The sequence below is a fragment of the Bos grunniens genome, chromosome 28, assembly GCF_055505025.1.
Source record: "Bos grunniens cultivar Pamir isolate PY7600 chromosome 28, Bosgru_T2T1.0, whole genome shotgun sequence".
NCBI classification, from domain to species: domain Eukaryota; kingdom Metazoa; phylum Chordata; class Mammalia; order Artiodactyla; family Bovidae; genus Bos; species Bos grunniens.
The window spans coordinates 13,406,868-13,426,451 of record NC_141192.1 but is presented as its reverse complement, the minus strand read 5'-3'; the positions used below and the strand labels follow the sequence as shown (position 1 = coordinate 13,426,451).

At 41.7% G+C, this 19,584-nt stretch overlaps 1 protein-coding gene across 19 annotated transcripts in view; it reads right to left on the bottom strand.

Moving 5' to 3' along the window:
* KCNMA1 (potassium calcium-activated channel subfamily M alpha 1) overlaps window positions 1-19,584 on the bottom strand; it is a 779,939-nt gene that overhangs the window by 162,511 nt on the left and 597,844 nt on the right. For all 19 annotated transcript variants that reach the window (XR_015156775.1, XR_015156776.1, XM_086381835.1 and 16 more), the window contains 2 exons: window positions 11,472-11,540; window positions 1,797-1,883 (listed from right to left, as the gene is read on the bottom strand). Coding sequence is in view for 17 of the 19 variants with exons in the window: in XM_086381835.1 (XP_086237961.1) it covers window positions 1,797-1,883; window positions 11,472-11,540 (156 nt within the window). In the remaining 2 variants the exon portion in view is untranslated. The remainder of the gene's footprint in view (window positions 1-1,796; window positions 1,884-11,471; window positions 11,541-19,584) is intronic.

Here is a 19,584-nt window from a genome sequence, read left to right as displayed (position 1 = left end):
TTTCTGAGCTTTTTTTTTTTTTGGCTGTACCACAAGATACACAGGATATCTTAATTCCCCAACCTGGGATTGAACCCATGCCCCCTGCATTGGGAGCATGGAGTCTTAATCACTGATCCACCAGAGAAGTCCCCCTAAAAGCTTTTATAACTAGCAGGGCTAGTTTTTAAGAGGGGATGAAGAGGAAGAAAATAAGTGTCAGTTGTCAAATCTCATAGGTCTGTGCTCAGCATGGCAGATTCACCTCTTGGCAAATAAGAATGTAAGCTCTGGAATGGGACTTCCTGGTTTTAAACCCTGGCCCTATGACTCAGTAGCCATGTGGCTTTGGGCGAGTTAATTTACTAATCTGTGCCTCAGTTTCCTCACATGTAAATGGCAGTAGCAATGCTCCCTGTCTCACAGTCTGTTGAGAGGATTAAATGAGTTCATCAACGTCTGGTGTCTGCAACTTAGAACACAGCTGGCGCACACGGAACTCTGCATACAAATTCACTAGTGTTTCTAACTGTGGTCAAAAATGTCCTTAGAAAAGGAAAGATCAGTTCCAGTTGGGCTCTGCCACTTGCTTATATGCTGCATGCCCTTGTACAAATCATTTGTCTCGATTTCACAGATGAGGAAACTGAAGCCTGGAGAGTTTCAGAAGACCAACCTCACCAGGTTATTTTGAGGACTAGCAGCAAAGACTGTACAATACCCAGCATCAGCCTGGCTTTGAATAGGAGCTCACTGGGTGAAGACAATGTTCTTATGTTCAGTTGCTAAGTCGTTTCTGACTCTTTGTGATCCTATGGACTGTAGATCACCAGGCTCCTCTGTCCATGGGACTGTTATAGGCAAGAATACTGGAGTGGGTTGCTATTTCCTCCTCCAGGAGATTTTCCCAATCCAGGGGTCAAACCTGTGTCTCCTGCTTTGGCAGGCAGATTCTTTGCCACTGAGCTCCTGGGAAGCCCAGTGAAGACAACAGGCTTAATATAAAAATGACACCTGAACAATTCATCATTTATTTAAGATATTTTATGTAACATTGTCCTTGAGCTGAGTGACCTTTCTGACCTTCTGAGTCACATTTTTCTATTAGTAAATTTTTTCTAGTTCACAGGCTAGAATCAAATATAATAACACTCCATGGTATTCTGCAGAAAGTCCTATGATTTCCTGGGCTGTTTAAACAGGTTTGAGAATATGAACAAAAGTGTCATGAAACATTGAGGCCAATGAAATCCTGGACTGTACCTACAGAGGCTTAAGAATTAAACCTGACAAAGTCAGCCACTTATCTAGAAAGGCCACCAATAGAAATATAGCCAGTTTGGCATTTCATCTGAAATTAATCCAAACTTTTTTGAGATTCCATTTGACACTTAGAGTAGAAAATAGAGACTTCTCGAGTAAATTTGCCTGGATAATGTTAAGAGCACTAGATGAGGGGCCATTTTCCTATGTTGTCCTGGGTCATCAGGAATTAGGATGATCTTGAACAATCGCTTAATCTCCCTGAGACTCAGCTTCTTCACTTGGAAAATGCAGGACCAGGTATCTAGGGTCTCCTAGGTCTAAAATGTTATTATTCTAATTCAAAGGTAGGGAACTCGTTGTGTGATGAGGAGCCCATGGGGAAGCATGTCAAAGCACAATCCCTTTTTCCTAAGGTTCAGCACCATTTGATGGAAATAGACATGTTAAGCACTTCTGGGGTTAGGGCCCAGTACACATTGAAAGCATAACTCAGTGCATGGAGATAGGTACAGCTGAGCCAAAAAGGAAGGCAAGTGAAAATAAACTCTTACCTTTTAACTTCTTTGGCATCACTTGCGATGAAAAATCCTAAAGTACCTTCTTGGATCTTAAGATGGTTTCCAGGATTAATTAATATACTGCTCAGTGAAACAAGAACAAACAAAAAAGACATAGTTATGAGGTCATGTTCTGAAGAAAACCTTAAAGACTACACCATATTGTTAACTTTATAGGGGGCCCACTAGTCTAATGCTTTCCCCAAAGATTTTGTCTAGAGCCTGATCTCCATGGCCCTACACATTTAATTGGACGATGCCATCATAAAGTTCTGCTGCCAGGTTCCCAGGCTGGCATACTCCCAGTTGCAGATATCAAAGCAAATCCAGATTTTAGGGCTGAGTTTGTACAATGGGATTGCCATGGGCTTCTGGTTTGAGGCAAAGTTCCTAATCATGTATTGTTTTGGAAATTACAGTTGATGGTCAGTGTTGAGTGTTATTAGTCTAACAGAGCTATGGCTACACTGATTTTCCATTCGAAGGCAGGGTATTAATGGGACCCCTATATGCATACAGAAACATACATGTATACACACCACATATTACTGCAGGGAATGGTACGGGATGCCTGTAACCAATGTAGAAGCAATCAGAATATCTGCATAACACTGATACGGACCTGGAAGTGGATTCCATGTGCAGCCTGGGTAGAAAGAATTGCATCTACCCTGACAATGAGAAAAAAAAAATGCCAGCAGTTGGAAATACTTAATGATTCCAGTCTGCTGTTTACAAAAATGTATGGGAGTGTTTGAATAATGTATGTGTCTAGTATATCCTGATTGGGGCCAACTTGTAATTAGAAAAAACAAATGCAAATTATCCCTAAAAAAACTTACCCCGTGAGGGAAGTATAAACCTAAATATACACTGTCCTACTTCAAAGTGGTATAAATAGATTAGCTGACCAAACTGTGTTTGGACTGACAGAAGAGATAAATGTATCCTAATCTAATAAATGGATGAAACAAACAAACTTAACTGTCTTCAGACCAAAAGCAGAATACAGACTATTTTGCACAGAGACTGAGATGAGGCTTTGAGCTTAAGGGACACAGAATTGAGGCATTGTAAACGCAGCACTGGATACCACAGAGTTATTTTTTTGATCTGAAAAGTTGGTGTTTAGTAATATATGTCTGGAATCAGGTTAAAGGAACTCCTCCACTGTCTAAGACAATCAAAACGGAGGATGGCATTTAAGACGTCATCTTTTACTGCTGGTAAAACCATTCCAGAAGAGCGCCATGGCTAGCACAGTAATGCATCTGTAGCAAGACAGGAAGGACCCAGGTGAACTTTTGTTCTCTTTGGAGAACTCAGAGCAGGTCATTATTGCAAAATGTTTGCAGTCACAGAAGCATCGATTATTACCAATAACAAGACCTGACAGGAGGAAATCGATCCTGTGAGATCACTGTGATTAACACTGAATGACAGCAAGCATCTGAAGATTTGAGGGTTCTGCCCTAGAACCACAGGCAACAGTGAGATTCCTCACAAGCCAGGAAGCAGCAGGTCACACTAAAGTGCAGTTTGCGAGGGGCAGGAGCTCCATACAGGCACCTCCTGAACACACCCGTCAACCCCTCTTCACCTTGGGTTAGCAGCCCTCTGACTTTTCACCATTATAGAGGAAGACAGTCAGAGCTTATCACAGTTTCAATGGGTCCCTGTTTCAAAGTCAAGCAAACGGGATGTTTTAGAAAAGCAGAAGGCTGGATTTTGCACTTTCTTATCCTCATGACTGTGCTGTATGGCAGTTCTTCTGTGCCCTAGTTCTACAATAAGAAATTGGGTCCAAATTCCAACCCCACCATTCAGTTACTGTCTGACTTTGGGCAAGTTACTAATCCTCCCTAGAACTCAACTTCCTCACATACAAGATGAAGATAAGCATAGTCTGCTTTACTTTTTTTTAAAGGATTAAGGGAGATGATGCATAGAAAGCTAATGTATATTAGCTTTTTTTATTTATTATTGCAGAAAAAGCCAAAAATGTATTTCATTTTTAATGAAATCATTACTTTAGCTGGCCCTGTAGAATGGAACATAGAACTTCATACCAAAATACCTTGGCCATAATTATATAAAGTTATTATAGGGAGAAGAACTGTACACTCCAGAATAATATACAGGAATATACATGAAAATTCTGAGTCCTTCTGGAGTTTAAAGGAACTAATTTCTTGAAGTTGAATAAGCCTACATTTTGATGTGTATTCATATAAGGATGTAAAAGCTTCTGAGTGAAAAAGAAATCCTATCGTAGTTTTAACAATGCAATTCAAAAGGGGAAATTTGACACTCATCAATGTCTGGGTGACATATAGGAGCAAAACAAGCCTCACACAAAACCCTGTTTCTTTTTTTTTTTTCATCATATGCTTCATTAATTGTACTCCAATGATCAAGCCCATTGTGTCATGGTTCCTATCAATGGAAAGTTTCTTTTCATTTCCTTTGTTCTTTAGCAACAGTGAATAAGAATCGGCGTACAGTGAGGATTTGGGACTGTCATTCTGGAGACAGCAGGTTGAGATAATTTATTACAGCCTCCAAGCTTGCTTTAGTCACGTCAGTGCAGCGGAGAGGAAAGCTTTTGGGCACTGATGGAAGGTACATTAGTGTTCAAATCTCAGTTTCGATGCCTGTGTTGGTTAAGGGAACAGGTGTGTGTGTTGGACAGCCGAGCTCAGGTCCTGGCCTTGGGCATGGACCTGCTGATAAACCTCACTCTCCTCATCTGTAAAATGGGGGAATAATTGCTAGCTTACAGTGTCACAAAGCGAATTACAGTACACACCATACATACTATGTCCTCAGTGAGGGGTCACAAAGCAGGTCCTTAACACTTGGTCACTATTATTAGTAAGCAAGGTAATGACAGCACCTAAACAAGAGGTAGACAATCTCTCAGAGCCTCACTGCTCTCCGTTTGATCTTTGGTGCTAATAAACTACCTGCTGCTGCTGCTGCTAAGTCTCTTCAGTCGTGTCCGACTCTGTGCAACCCCTGAGACGGCAGCCCATCAGGCTCCCCTGTCCCTGGGATTCTCCAGGCAAGAACACTGGAGTGGGTTGCCATTTCCTTCTCCAATGCATGAAAGTGAAAAGTGAAAATGAAGTCACTCAGTCATGTCTGACTCTTCGTGACCCCATGGACTGCAGCCTACCAGGCTCCTCTGTCCATGGGATTTTCTAGACAAGAGTACTGGAGTTGGGTGCCATCGCCTTCTCCAATAAGCTACCTAGGAGGCATCTTACTGGTACTGGAAGAGCTCTGTACTGACTGAGATATCCAAAGCGTTTTTATCCCCATGCCGTATCTGGAGATGGGCTCATCTGGACCGGCTTTTGGCTGCACAGTGGAGTATCTCCCTGTTCTTTAAACCTCATGGCTGATTGTGTAAGGCACTGTAAGCACCTCCAAGGGCATCACTGACTGTGTGATTCTAGGATGCCCTCTTGTTCTCTTTTGGACAGGAGGGGAGGCTTCACATCATCTCTGTGTGAGATTCAAGGCTGCATCATTTGCAGTACCCTGCTCAGGCTAAGGCAGCCTTCTGGGTGGGAATCAAAAGACTGAGCTCAGCTCTCGAGAATAATGAAGGAAAGAAATCTAGATACACAAAGAAGTTTGTTGTGCTGGATTCCACTCATAGATTTAAGGGTTTGGTAAAGAAGCACGTGCCCCTGATTTCAGGGGACCATTGCATATAATACTTCCTGTGTAAGGGTACAAAGTTTCAAAGTCTCTTGAAGGAAGTCTATTACTCTTTTTGATATTTTAGACAGTGAGTCTTCTATCCACATTCCAAATCTAGAAAGTTTAAATCCATTAAATCCTCCTCTCTTTGAAACTATAAAAAGATAAGGATCCTAGACAGAAGTAACTTTTTTTTCTGCCAAATGCTTGCTACCCTTAGAATATGCTATTGACCTTCTAATGGGAATATGTAAATCTTTCCAAAGATCTTTGATCTCAAAAGATGTTAAGTTTGTTTGGCTTTTATGGCTGCCAAAAGTCTCCCTCCCTGTGCCTCACTTTAAAACAGGCTTTTGCTCCAATTTTGTCTAATTCACTAGCTTATCAGAGATAAACTTCAAGATGTGCCATGTGAAGAATCAAGAAAATCTCTAAGAAAAAAAAGCCTAAATATCAATTAGCAGAATTCCAATAGGGACATCTTCTTGGCAGGGGTGGATTTTTTCTTAATTCAAGAAACTATAAATGATCCTCTTTTTTTCTATGACCTTGTTAATTTGAACTGAAAACATTCAGTAACAGCTGGAGGCAAAGGGCTGGTGTGATCCCTTCCCCAAGGGTTCTTACTCTCCCTCTCTTTTTCCTAGTTTTGTATCTAGACTTATTTTTTGGTTCCTTATACACCCTATGGAGCAAATATTTATTTTCTGTAGGGAAACCATAATTAAATAAAAGACTGAAAACCATAATCCTATTTTATTTACTTCTATAAGCAAGTTTCTCATGCTGCTGCTGCCGCTGCTAAGTCGCTTCAGTCGTGTCCGACTCTGTGCAACCCTATAGACGGCAGCCCACCAGGCTCACCCGTCCCTGGGATTCTCCAGGCAAGAACACTGGAGTGGGTTGCCATTTCCTTCTCCAATGCATGAAAGTGAAAAATGAAAGTGAAATCGCTCAGTTGTGTCTGACTGTTAGTGACCCCATGGACTGTAGCCTACCAAGCTCCTCCGTCCATGGGATTCTCCAGGCAAGAGTACTGGAGTGAGGTGCCATTATCTTCTCCGAAGTTTCTCCTAGTAATCAGCTTAAAGCCCTGCCTGCAATAGGCACATTTCAACTCTCTTGAATGAGTGAAAACCATAAGCAGTGGCCTCAGTTACAGAAGTGTCTCTTTCCTTCTCTAATAAAGAGAAACGTAGTCGTAGATGTTCTTCCAAAGACCAAGCTGCAATTCTCACCAGTTGGGCCTATCAAAGGAGTGACCACACTCCTGGGGATTTGGGGCTTGACAGCAAAATGATTTGTTCCCTTTCTCCACCACTTACGCATAACAACTGGGAAACATCTAGTTATCCCTTCTTCAATCATCATAAACTTTACTTGGTTGCTATTTTTGGAGACAACCAAGGATTAGTCATTCAACTGAAACACATTTTTTTAAAGTGAACTTTTTATCCATTATGGATAAATATGACAGGTGTGTATTTCTCTCCTCCCTCCCCTCAGTTTTGATAGGTGTAGCGTACCATTCCCTGAGCAATTACAAAAATATCACTCACATGAGAAAACAGTTTGTACTTGATAACATGGCAATTATATCTGTGTCTAGCAAGCTAATGGGACTTCATGAACTAGAGCAAAAAGATAAGGACATCGAGCACTTTATTTCACACTGTGCCCAGATGAATCATGCCACTGGGGGGTGGTCTTTCTGACCACACAAGGTCACAGAGGTTGCTATTGGGTGGGACTTTGACCAGTGGTCGCCCTGCTGTTTATGGGCTATGTTCAGGAACAGCCTAAAGAAACCCCAAATCACAAATCTTATTGACTTTCTGGAACTTTTCATTTTTTCTTGGGTTTAAAATATATTCTGCTAGAGTCCCACACAACTAGACACACGCACTTTTCCTATAAAATATATGTAAGGGCACGGTGAGTATTCCATGCTTCAATATGTTTGAGCCCAATTCACTTACACAGAGACAGCATAATAAAGATTGCTCCCAGTTGGTCACACTCAAATGACCACCTCTGTGGTCTGCCAGTGACAGGGGCAAGGACTTGTTTTGCCTGAATCCATCTCAGTAATTTTAGAAATGTCATTTTAAAATCTATTTTGCACATAAGGAAAACAGTAGCCATATGCGATGGGAGAGAGAGTTCGTTTGGGAAGGACCATGATGCATATTTGGTTCTGGGAGCAAACCGTGTCACTTTCTGATACACTTCAGAACAAGTCATGCCTATATCACGACATGCCTCACCACAAGATAAAAGGGGTCAAAGGCCAAAAGTGAACAGCAGAGGTGCACCACTGTGGACCTTTGAAGATGCAAAGTGTCGCAGTAACTTCTTGCAGTTGGATCATATCAATAATACCAAACTGACAGGAAGCCACCTCTACTCAAGAAAATCACAGAAGAATCTGATTTTGGAAAGTTTCAGATAGATAGATACACACACACACACACACACAATTACAGACAAAAACACATGGCAGTGATTACAACCACAGAACAAAACAACTCTAGAGAAGACGAACAAAGAGGCATCTCAATAGTATGTTTTCAAGAATACTGTCTTTGAGAAAACAACACTGCAAATATTAACCCAAAAAGTTGGGGGGAAAAAACATCTATTGATGAGGATTTGGTCGTGCTTCATGCAACATAAAACAGCAGCAAAACAGGGTGAGGTCACATGGTGAAAACTGAGATACTTCATATTAAGAAATATGTCCAAACACATTGGGAAGAAAGAGAAACATGAGTTCATCTCAATAAACAGTACTCATTCAGCAAATCAAATGTGATGACCTGGCAATTGAGTAGCAGCATTCTAAGTCTGTACTGAGTACTGGCCCAGGGAGAAAGTACAGTCAAATGTTATCATCAAAATTAGCATACGGAAAGAGAGTTAAGTGTAAGGGCTTGGTCTCTGTTTTGTGGATAAAAGGACACAAACTTGTCTCTACAAGCTGGAAACGGGACACAGGGCAGAGGAGGTCACTGGGAATGTGGATGTGGTATGCAGACAAACGGCACCAAAGCACATCAGGACAGGACAGAAACAGACACCGAGGGCTGGAGAGACGCGTTCTCCTTTGTCAGCTCTACTAGCGTTTGCTCCCATCGCTGGTGCCATGACTGAAAACAGGGTTGGGCCTTTGTTTTGTGTAGCTTTCCTGCAAAGAAGTTAGTGCATGATCCGAAAGAATCAACAAATCAAACAAGAAAGGCAATATGCTACTTTCAGTGTTTATGGACTCTGGTTGGAGAGAGGTTTGTATATAAAAACACATATATACACACACATATATATATATGTATATACGGGGCTAGACAAGGGAATGAGATTATATATATGTATACACATATATATAATCTCTATCTTCCTGAATTCTTGGCAAAGGGTTAGTCCTGTGGTTAGACGTGAAGACGGAGGGTGGAAGTTGGGAGGAAAGTTAACGAAGAGAGCATACCGCTTTCGGCTTCTGCAAAACGACAAGAAAAGAATTGAAAATCAAACAATTGGATAATTAGTTGATTGACACCAGAAGGAAAGAAGGAATAAAACCTTTGTTTCAAGTTATTTGAAGGATGCATGTGAAAACAAGGTTTTCTGGCAAAGCATGGGAACAGTATCATGGGGGTGAAACGGCAACAAAGGAGGCAGTCCACACAGGTCAGAGGCACGGGGCAGGGTGGAAAAAGAGGGGGGGGCGGTCCTCTGAATGTTAACACCCAGTCACTTAGGAAATGGGAGAGGAAGGCAAATGGGACATTTTTAAATGAAGAACAAAATCAAAATGAGTATCTCAGGAAGGGTCAGAAGCTCAGTTCTTTTTAACACGGACATTGTGTTTGAGTCCTGTGTTTTCTCGGAGGCATGATCCACATTCCCTCCAACACACCTTTTTCCACAAGAACCAATGTGCTTCCACACTGAGACCAAGCCATGTTTGAGGATTAAAGCTGGCAGCTATAGACAGAAAACTAAACCCAAGTCTTATTGGTTCTTTTCTCCCTCTTCTGAAAAAGGAAATTCTAAAAGCTCTCTGTATGTACAAATATGGCTTTGTTGAAAACATCTCTGATTTGTGAATTAATTGGAGCATCTATCAAATAAATGATTGTGCCTTCAGGGAGAGCACTGAGTTATTTTTCTTAGAACAGTGACTGTGGATTCACACTGAAACCATTAACAGTCTTTCTCTCTCCCTCCTTTGTGACCAAAAAGTGGCAGGTGGGAGATGGCTGGTTAAGGTACAGGGTGCAGGCTCCTGCCATGGAACTATTCCAGAATGGCTGAGAAACACTCTTCAGCGTCACCCACATGATGACATTTTTTCCCTTAGAGATGCACAGAAGTGACAGAGAGCACTAAATTATACAAAGATTTACTAACTTGGCAACATGAGAATATCATTTGCAGAAACCCAGGATACACATTTTCCCCTACACAGGTACAAGGATATATTGGCAACAACATGGAGAAGCAACAATCCCAGAAACATCCACTTTATCTGTTGAACTGCAAATAGTCAAGAGCTCTCGGGTGTTTTGCAAATAATATTCTTCACTTTGCCAGCACAGAGAAGAAAAACGTATATCTACATAAATAGTTGTCAACTGCTAAGACCATGGTCTACCATGTGGTCACCAAATCTACCATTTTGTCTTCCTTTTGGTTGATTTGGATATTCAAAATTATTTAATATGTGATCAGATTGACTTTGTGAGCAATCTGATCTGGTGGTTAAGGTAACAGAGAACATTGGATTGACTGGCTCACAATCCAGTGTTTGATTTTGTTTGTTTGTTTGCTTTGTTTGGGTCATAGAGACACGGACTACATATTTGAAAAGAAAGTGAAAGTGAAGTTGCTCAGTCATGTCTGACTCTTTGCGACCCCATGGACTATAGCCTACCGGGCTCCTCTGTCCATGGAATTTTTTAGGCAAGAATACTGGAGTGGGTTGCCAAAGTCTGGCTTTATTGAGTCATTCACTCAGAAAATGGAAACTCCTTAAATGATGATAGCAGGAACCTTCTAGTCCTGCCCTGCAGTCAGTTAATAAGGCATTTATTGGAGGATATTTCCACCATTCCCATGGACACCTACAGGTAAACTTTTTAACATGGATGTCAGTTCAAGGGCCATAAGCCTGAGCACTTCTCAGTAAGCTCTCCTTCTTCTAAAGCTATTGATAAGAATTGAGGAGCAAAACGTCATCTCTCTTTTATCTGTAATGCATCCAGTACTCCAACAAAAATTCCTTGTTAATGGCAATGCTTCCTCCTTCCAGCACAAACTCATATATTGACTGGAGTGTTATCTATTTTGACCAGACCTGGTCCCTCATCAGTCTGATTTGCACATAATTAAGTACAAAATAAATAAATAAAGAGGGCTCCTGCCTCCAAGCCCTGTTCTCTGGGCTAATTTACATGAAGCTGATATTCTGCCACCTGGATTTCAGTTGCACCGGGAGAAACACATATGGTACACAATAGGCTGCTTGTAATTTGGCTCCAAGAGAGCTGTGATCTCCCATCACGGCTCTGCCCCATGCCTGCTTTGAAGGAGGCCAGAGTCCACCTGCTTTTTGCTCACAGCAGTAAACATGGGTTTAAGGACAGGGTCTGTCCCTCATTTTGTATTTAGAGGGTGAAAAGTGTAAGTTGGTGTGATCAGGTGGAGATCTGGATGCCTCATTCCTTTCCCCTGGAGAAACAGTCTCTCCAGTGGGGTTTGGGATGCCAGGTGTGTCTGCGATAGAAGTGGCAGGATCTAGTTAAATACACCTTGAAATGTGACTTCAAGTCAGAGAAGTATTGCATTAGGGTTCCAAACAAATAAATAACGCGTTACAAAAGAAGTGAACTGAATGTTCCCAGCCTGCATGCTCACCATCATAAACGTCAGGTGGGCGCTGGGTCACGGTGAACTTACCGGCTCTCTCGATTGGCGGACTTGTACTCAATGGCTATCATGAGAAGTTTGAGCTTCACAAAACACAGCCTGCAATGAGACAGAAAGTGCTTCCCAGTCAGTGGTTCCAAATGACCAAAGCCACACAACAAACACTGTTACGACCTTTCCATCTCCTGATGCGGTCATTAACCAAGGGACCCCTATTCAACAGTCTGTGTGCCAGAGGGAGGGGGCTAGGAGCCACGCCTCCCCATCCTCCCCATTAAACTTGATTTCTCACAAGTGATAAGGTGCTGAATGTTCAAAGTGCAAATTGCACTCAGGTCTGGATGTCTAGACATACACCCCAAGCAGGGATTTCTGCCTGGGGATTTATGCTGGGCCAGATTCATTAGTTACTCGGTTGGGTAGTAAAATGTTAACTGCAGGGGGAGGGAGGTATTTGGAGCAGCTGGACCTGTTATTTGGATTCCATTTTGGTTTTTGTACAAATGGCTCATATTGTTGTTCCGAGCAGACCCCTGTGCGCTTGGAATGATGGTAATAACCCTTAGCACGTGATGACGGCACCGCGACTCCTGGCTCCATCCAAGCTCTCTCACCGCATCTGCCGGGTGTTCCTACCTGCAGCCCAGACTGCATGGAGGCTGGCTGGCTCCTGCCTCCAGGTCTTCACTCACATGGTTCCTACGGCAGAAAGCCTCCTCTGCTCCCAACCCAATCTCCAGGCCCAAGTCAAATTGGACCTTCCAACGTAGGCCTTCCCAGACTACCATCACTCTCTGATTTTCTATCTCAGAACACCTCCAGCACCTTGTGTACAACCACATCATTTAGCCCTTAGTTGATTTTATACCGGCTGTGGTTGCCTCCTACGGTTTCATGTGTCTGAACTTTATCTCCTCAACCAGTGCAACTTCTTCAAGAGTTACAGACTTGTTTGGAATTCCTCACAGTACTATACATTGAACCTGATACAGAAAACTCAAAAAATGAATGAGTTCTGCTTACTCATGTTTGGTTCTAAGAGAACAAAAAAAAAAGTTCAGTAAAATACTTATGCATAAAGATGCTCATGGAAGTACTACAAATACACAGTAAAAAAAAACTGAAAGTAACCTAAACGTCCAATAAAAAGGCAAAGATAAAATAACATGCAGTATAGTATTAGCATTCAAAATGACTTTTAGAAGAATATTTCAAGGTAGATCGACAGATATTATTTTGTAGGTACAAAGATGTGAATAACCTGATACAGTGAAAACATATATTTATAAACTCATAGAAATAAGAGCTCACATAAACTAACAAAGAATTATATACATTCTGTATCAAAAGTTTCCTAAATGGGCATTATCACTCATGCTCTAAGGACTTTTCGACAGAAAAACATTGGTTGACTGATAGACTGAGAAACGAGTTGGTGGTTATTCGGCTTCAGTGTTGTGGGGGAGGAGGTGCTGGGTCACAGGTCAGGCTCTTGGTGTCCTCGTTTCACCCCCATAATCTCCCTAAGAGGGAGATACGACCCAGCTATTCAGACTTCCACTGGTGTTTCTGGGCTTCCCTGGTGGCTCAGATGGTAAAGAATCACCTGCAATGTGGGAGACCTGGGTTCGATCCCTGGGTTGGAAAGATCCCGTGGAGGAGGGCATGGCAGCCCACTCCAGTATTCTTGCCTGGAGAATCCCCATGGACAGAGGAATCTGGTGGGCTACAGTCCATGGGGTCTCAAAGAGTCAGACATAACTGAGTGACTAAACACACATTGATGGTTCTGTTTTACAAGTGATGAGACTAAGGCTCAGAAAGCCCGTGCAACTTGCCCTAAGTCCCCAGCTCATACCTGGCAGGATATACAACATCTTTGTCCCCAGTGAAGCCTATTTTATATCAGGGTAGATAGGCAATATACCAGTGAATAGCAGATATACCCGGGTAGATAGCAAATACACCAGTGAATACATAATACCTTTCCAGATAAGGACAAACACTGCAGAAAATAAAACACCTAAGAGGTTAAAGAGTAACGAGGGAGGTGTGTTATCTGTGATGGTCCAGGGGGAAAAATTAAAACAAGAGCACAGAGCACTGGAGCATGATGATCAGGGGCAGGCAATGAGGGCATCTGGGCAAAGCGCTTTCTAGGCAGTGGAGACAGCAAGTGCAAAGGCCCTGAGGTGGAAAGGGAGGCACAGTGTTTAAGGACCAGCATGCCAGCCAGTGAGGCTGCAGCTGAGCGAAAAGGGCAACGGTGACCAAGCAAAGTGACAGCAGAGTGCCAGTCACCAGGTCAGGGAGAAAGGTGGGAGCCAGAGCGTGAAGACTTTGCCGGCCACAGCAAGGAATCTGCAGCTTATTCCGAGTGGACTGGGAGGCTCGGGGTTGGTTCTAAAGAGAAAAGTGACATCATCAGATTTGCTGAACCTGGGGACGTGCTGCTTGCAGGTAACGTGCTGGTGAAGGCCTCAGGCTCTCTGGTGGGAACAAGGACAGCTGCTCATCCCTGCCTGGGACGTCATGGTCCCCCACACTGCTTTCAACAGTCAGATTTCAGAGGACCACTTGCATCCAGGCGCTTCTGGACTCTCCCAGTAATTTGCAGGTTTTCTGATTCCTGCCAGCAAACGCTAATGACCTGGGCTTTGTGCTGATTATGCAGGCTGCTGAAACACCAACCCACATATCCAACTACGGCTGGAAAAGTGCTCTTCTTAAGTTATGTTTGATAGAGCATCACACTAACACACACCGTTTATAGGGCTGTTACCTCTGGAGCTTAAATTGTTTAAAATATCAGATGGCTTGTGCAATATTTGTTGAAATAAATTACCAGATTAAGTAACCACTTTTTAATGTAAATAGCAACCAAGAGCCAAACTTGAGGAGAAGGCTGATCTTAACTCAGTACAGATCATGAAGAGGCTGATTTGCTGAAATCTTTCGAGCAATAGCCACTCCCATTAAGGATTCTGATGGTTCTTGGCATCAAGGACCTTAATTGCTTTAATGACCTGATTGTATTGGTGAGAAGGGAAGAAATAGTTCATAGTTAGGGTGAATCATGTCTGCCTAGCTACTACAATACCATTTTCCAACTCTATATAAAAAGAAAGCCGCTTTATAACTCAGAAAAGTCATTAAAATCTACATGGCTTTGTGCATATTCCTCACCTAGCCCAGGGCGGACCAGCAGACCTGAGTCTTCTTATGTAACTTTCAAATCCATATCTAAAATGATTCTATGCGGGCTTAGAGAGGCCTCTTTCAAGAACTCTTTGACTTAAAACAAGCCTTTGTTCGCTGGCCAAGGGGATTAAGAAGACAGGGACTAAGTGATACAAACAAAGTGATCACAGGGAGATCCTGGGTTCTGTGTGTTTGGTTCCAGGCCACCTCAACAAAGCAATATCACAATAGAGCAAGTCACATGAAATCTTGTGTTTCCCAGTGTATGAGAAAGTTATGTTTACACTATACCATGTCTATTAAGTGCACAATAATAGCATCATGTCTAAAACATAATGAACATACTGTAATTAAAAAAAAAATCCATTGCCAAAAAAACAAAACAATCACAAGAGTGACATCAAAGATCACTAATCACAGGTCACTATAACAAATATAATAATAATCAAAGTGTTTGAAATATTGTGAGGATTAGAAACGTGACACAGAGACATGAAGTGAGCAAACTACTGGAAAAATGGCTTGAATAGGCTTGGCTTGAATAGGCTTGCCACAGACCTTCAATTTGTTAAAAAAAAAAAAATGCAGGGTCTGCAAAGTGCAATAAAGACAAGCATAATAAAAAGAGGTGTGTGTGTAAATGCAAACAGTGTCACAACCATAGGTTTTGCAGACTCAGGCACTTCAAGATTGACCGGCCCTGCCCTTCTCACACGGAGGACAAGCTGAGGTTCAAAGAAGGAAAAGCAACGTGTTCAAGGTCAAGTGGTGTTTAAGAAGAAAAGCCAAACGCAGAAATCAGCAACTTGTTCAAGATTAAACAACTTTCATGGAGAAATGTCAGAAGTGGAAACCAAGTCTCAGTGCAGCGTGCAACACAGCCGCTTCTTACAAAAGCAAAGGGAGTGAAGTGGTTGCCAGAAGCACACAATGCAGACATACTCTGTTTGGTCAGTACAGGGTTTAAAAAACAATAACAACAGCAAACAAAACACTAGAATTAGATACCAACAAGTGACTTCATAGAAAAGCTAGCTTTCAGTTTTCCTTGAAAACCAGATCTGGCCATATTAGAGCTGCATTCAGGACATGTGCTCTCCAATGTGCCACAGTCCCCTTCACTCCCTAAGGTCCCAGACCTCCTCTTTCTAATTGTCTGTTGCTGTCTGTCCCCAGTAGGCATTGTTGTAGTTGTTCAGTCGCTCAGTCGTGTCTGACTCTGTGGCCCCATGCACTGCAGCATGCCAGGCTCCTCTGTCCTCCACTATCTCCCAGAATTTTCTCAAATTCATATTTATTGAGTCAGTGATGCTATCTAACCACCTTATCATCTGCTGCCCTCTTTTTTGCCTTCAATCTTTCCCAGCATCAGGGTCTTTTCCAATAAGTTGGCTCTCTGCATCAGGTGGCCAAAGAGTTGGAGTTTCAGCTTCAGTAATAGTCCTTCCAATGAATACTTAGGGTTCATTTCCCTTAGGATTGACTGATTTGATCTCTTTGCAGTCCAAGGGACTCTCAAGAGTCTTCTTTAGCACACAATTTGGAAGTATCGATACTTTGGCATTCAGTCTTCATGATGATCGCAACTCTCATATTTGTACATGACTACTGGAAAAACCATAGCTTTGACTATATGGACCTTTGTCACAAAGTAATGTCTCTGCTTTTTAATACGCTGTCTAGGTTTGTCATAGCTTTCCTTCTAAGGGGCAAGTGTCTTTTAATTTCAAGGCTGCAGTCACTGTCCGCAGTGATTTTGGAGTTCAAGAAAATAAAATATCACTGCTTCCACTTTTCTCCCTTCTATTTGCCATGAAGTGATGGAAGTGGATGCCACGATCTTAGTTTTTTGAATGTTGAGTTTTAAGCCAACTTTTTAACTCTCTTTTTTCACCCTCATCAAGAGGATCTTTAATGCCTCTTCACTCTCTGCCATTAGAATGGTATCATCTGCATATATAAGATTGTGATATTTTTCCTGGAAATTTTGATTCCAGCTTAGGATTCATCCATCCTGGCATTTTGCATGATGTACTCTGCATAGATGTTAAATAAGCAGAGTGACAATATAGAGCCTTGTCATACTCCTTTCCCAATTTTGGACCAGTCCGTTGTTCCATGTTCAGTTCTAACTGTTGCTTCTTGACTTGCATACAGGCTTCTCAGGAGACAGGTAAGATGGTCTGATACTCCCATCTCTAAGGATTTTCCACAGTTTGTTGTGATCCACACAGCTACATGCTTAAATGTAGTCAATGAAGCAAAAGTTGATGTTTTTCTGGAACTCCCTTGCTTTCTCCATGATCCAACAAATGTTGGCAATTTGATCTCTGGTTCCACAAATCTTGAGCAATTTACAATTTACACTGGAAACAGAACTACATCTTTCCCGGTTTAAAATCACAGTTTTTTGTGAGTTCCTGCCATAGAAAACTGGCGAAAGTCAGGTACAGCCTCTCTTGGGGTCCAGGAGGAAGGGGCAAATCAAGGTAAGTGAATAGAGTGGGTGGGCTGTGGTCACACGTGTTTACTTGTCTCTCTGTCCTCAGACGGAGATTCTTCAGTGCACGACATATGCTTTGTCTCTCTGGCATTTTTCAAAGTGCAAAGAGTAAGCTTTCCGGAAATGCTGATTAAATGCATGTATGAAACAATAGGAACCAAAATCTCATGAGCTGCTGGCATGATCCACAACAGATAAAGTGGTACACTAGGAGAGTCTAGTTTAGGCAGAAAAGGATTAGGAGTCTAGAATCGTGAAACAAGATACTTTTTAACCTGTGAGTTAGAAGCAGACAGGAAAAGAAAGGTGTAGAAGGAACTAACAACAGTGATATGCTCTGGGAATCTAATGTTTGCCTTCAATCTGCTGTGACTTGAGGTAAGTACAGTTCTAAGGTATAGACTGATTTCTCCTTGGAACCACCCCGCCCCCGCCCCAGATCCTGTTACAAAAGATGTGCCTTTGGACTACTTAGAATGGATGTCCTAAAATTAAATATTTACTTGCATCATTTGACACCATTTTTTTGTAAAGCAAAATAGGTTTTGCTCATCTAATCTTCAGAGTCATTCTTATGGCTTGAGCATATACAGACCTGGGGTGGGAAGAGAAAGGAGGCTTAATGTGAGGGAAAAAACAAGAAGGAAGCCAGGAAGCTTCCTCAATGACATATACAAGATGAAATCATCCATAAGGTAGCAAGAATTTAATTCTTGTTTTCTAAAATAAAATGTCCCAATATGTTCAAGGCAGGAAGTTGCCACTGGATGCAAAAATAATTACAGGGGAATCGAAATGAATTCTTTTTTCAAGGAAAAAAAAAAGCACTACTTGTCACAAAAAGGTCTTAAACCAGCAATCTGCAATAAAACTGTTGTAATAACAAGTTAGATTGCTTTCTTGATAATTATTAAGTAGAGGTCTACCAAATTTGACAACATTATACAAAGCCTTTTTTTTTTTTTTTAACTGCCAACATCATCTGTTAACTACAGTAGTTTCAACCCAGATGTTCCTGAACAAAGGCTCTTAAGAATTAGAGTCCAACTGTTTCCATCTACCCAGAGGGAAATAAATTGTTCTTGCTATTAAATCAGCCCCCTTGACTAGAAAGACTGCTTGCTTGTATGAATTAAGCACAGAAACCTGTTGTAGAATTGATACTTTCTAATGTGTTCAGGGAGGGTATGCAAAGATGTTGTTTGGGGCTACTGAAGATGATTCACCCAGGAGTGAAGGGGCAAGGACAGAAGAGGCAGCTTTCACTGTGCCCTCCAAACCTAGCTCCACCCTGAAGCGCCAGCCCCTCTTCAGTTGTCCAGAGGCACCCTGGGAATGTCAGACTGACACATGTAATCAGAGTGGATGAGGATGTGAACACTGAGCACTGTGAAACCAGATCTTTAGGATCTAGGGGCTAAAACAAAGAAAAAAAAGAGAGATGCACATTTAGGAGCTCTGATTTAAAATGATAAGCTCTCAAAATGAAAACATCTAGTTAAAGAAGCTTTGAACCAGTGGGATTTGTGAGACTCAGTACCAGGAAAATGGAAGTGATTTAAAATGCTCATGAAAAATGTTGTTCAGATTTCCCAGTAGCTTTGAAAAAGATGGAGTGGGGAGGCTTTAGAATACCCACCTTCAAACATACCCAAACTCACAATATTTCCACTGCACACCTAAGACACTTGAATGTAAATATAATTATATTCTTTCATACGGGCAATTAACATCTGCCTAAAAATCAGTAAGTGCATTTTCAGAAAGCATCAGTAAGTACATTTTTAAAGAAAGCTTTGTTAGTATTATTCATCAGAAATATAAAACATAAACTGCGTATTTCTTATGTGCATCCAGACTCAAGTCAAGTCCAGGCATTTTCTGTTGGACTGCCTCCCTAACCTGTCCTGTAGAGAATTCTAGACTTGTCGTTGCCTCTGTAGCTTTTAAGAGTCTTAATAGATTTTATGGTCACTGGTTTATTCACATGTTGAAGGATTACTAGTCACTTTCTGAATCCCTATAGTAGAAATAATCATCAATGTTGTATTCCTGTCATTATGTGCTCAGTCCTAATTATAATACCCTCAGATAATTGAATGAATAGGGCTGGTTCTTCAAGGAAAAATATTTTTTAAAAATGAAACTTGAGCCTCTCCATAAATTCTCACAAAATGTTCATTTCTGCAGCTGGCTAAATAAATCTATCACATAATAATAGAGCCTGCTGCCTTCTTTCTGTTCCATGTTCAAATTCTGATGTCTTCCTCTAGAAATCATCTCTAATGATTTCATAGAACTCAAGTTAAACTAACTGTAGTTTTCATTGGGCAAGAGACCCAGCTTCCTCTAAAAAAAAAGTGTTAATAGCTCAGTAATCTCTGACTCTTTGCAACCCCGCCAGTCTCCTCTGACCATGGAATTCTCCAGACAGGAATA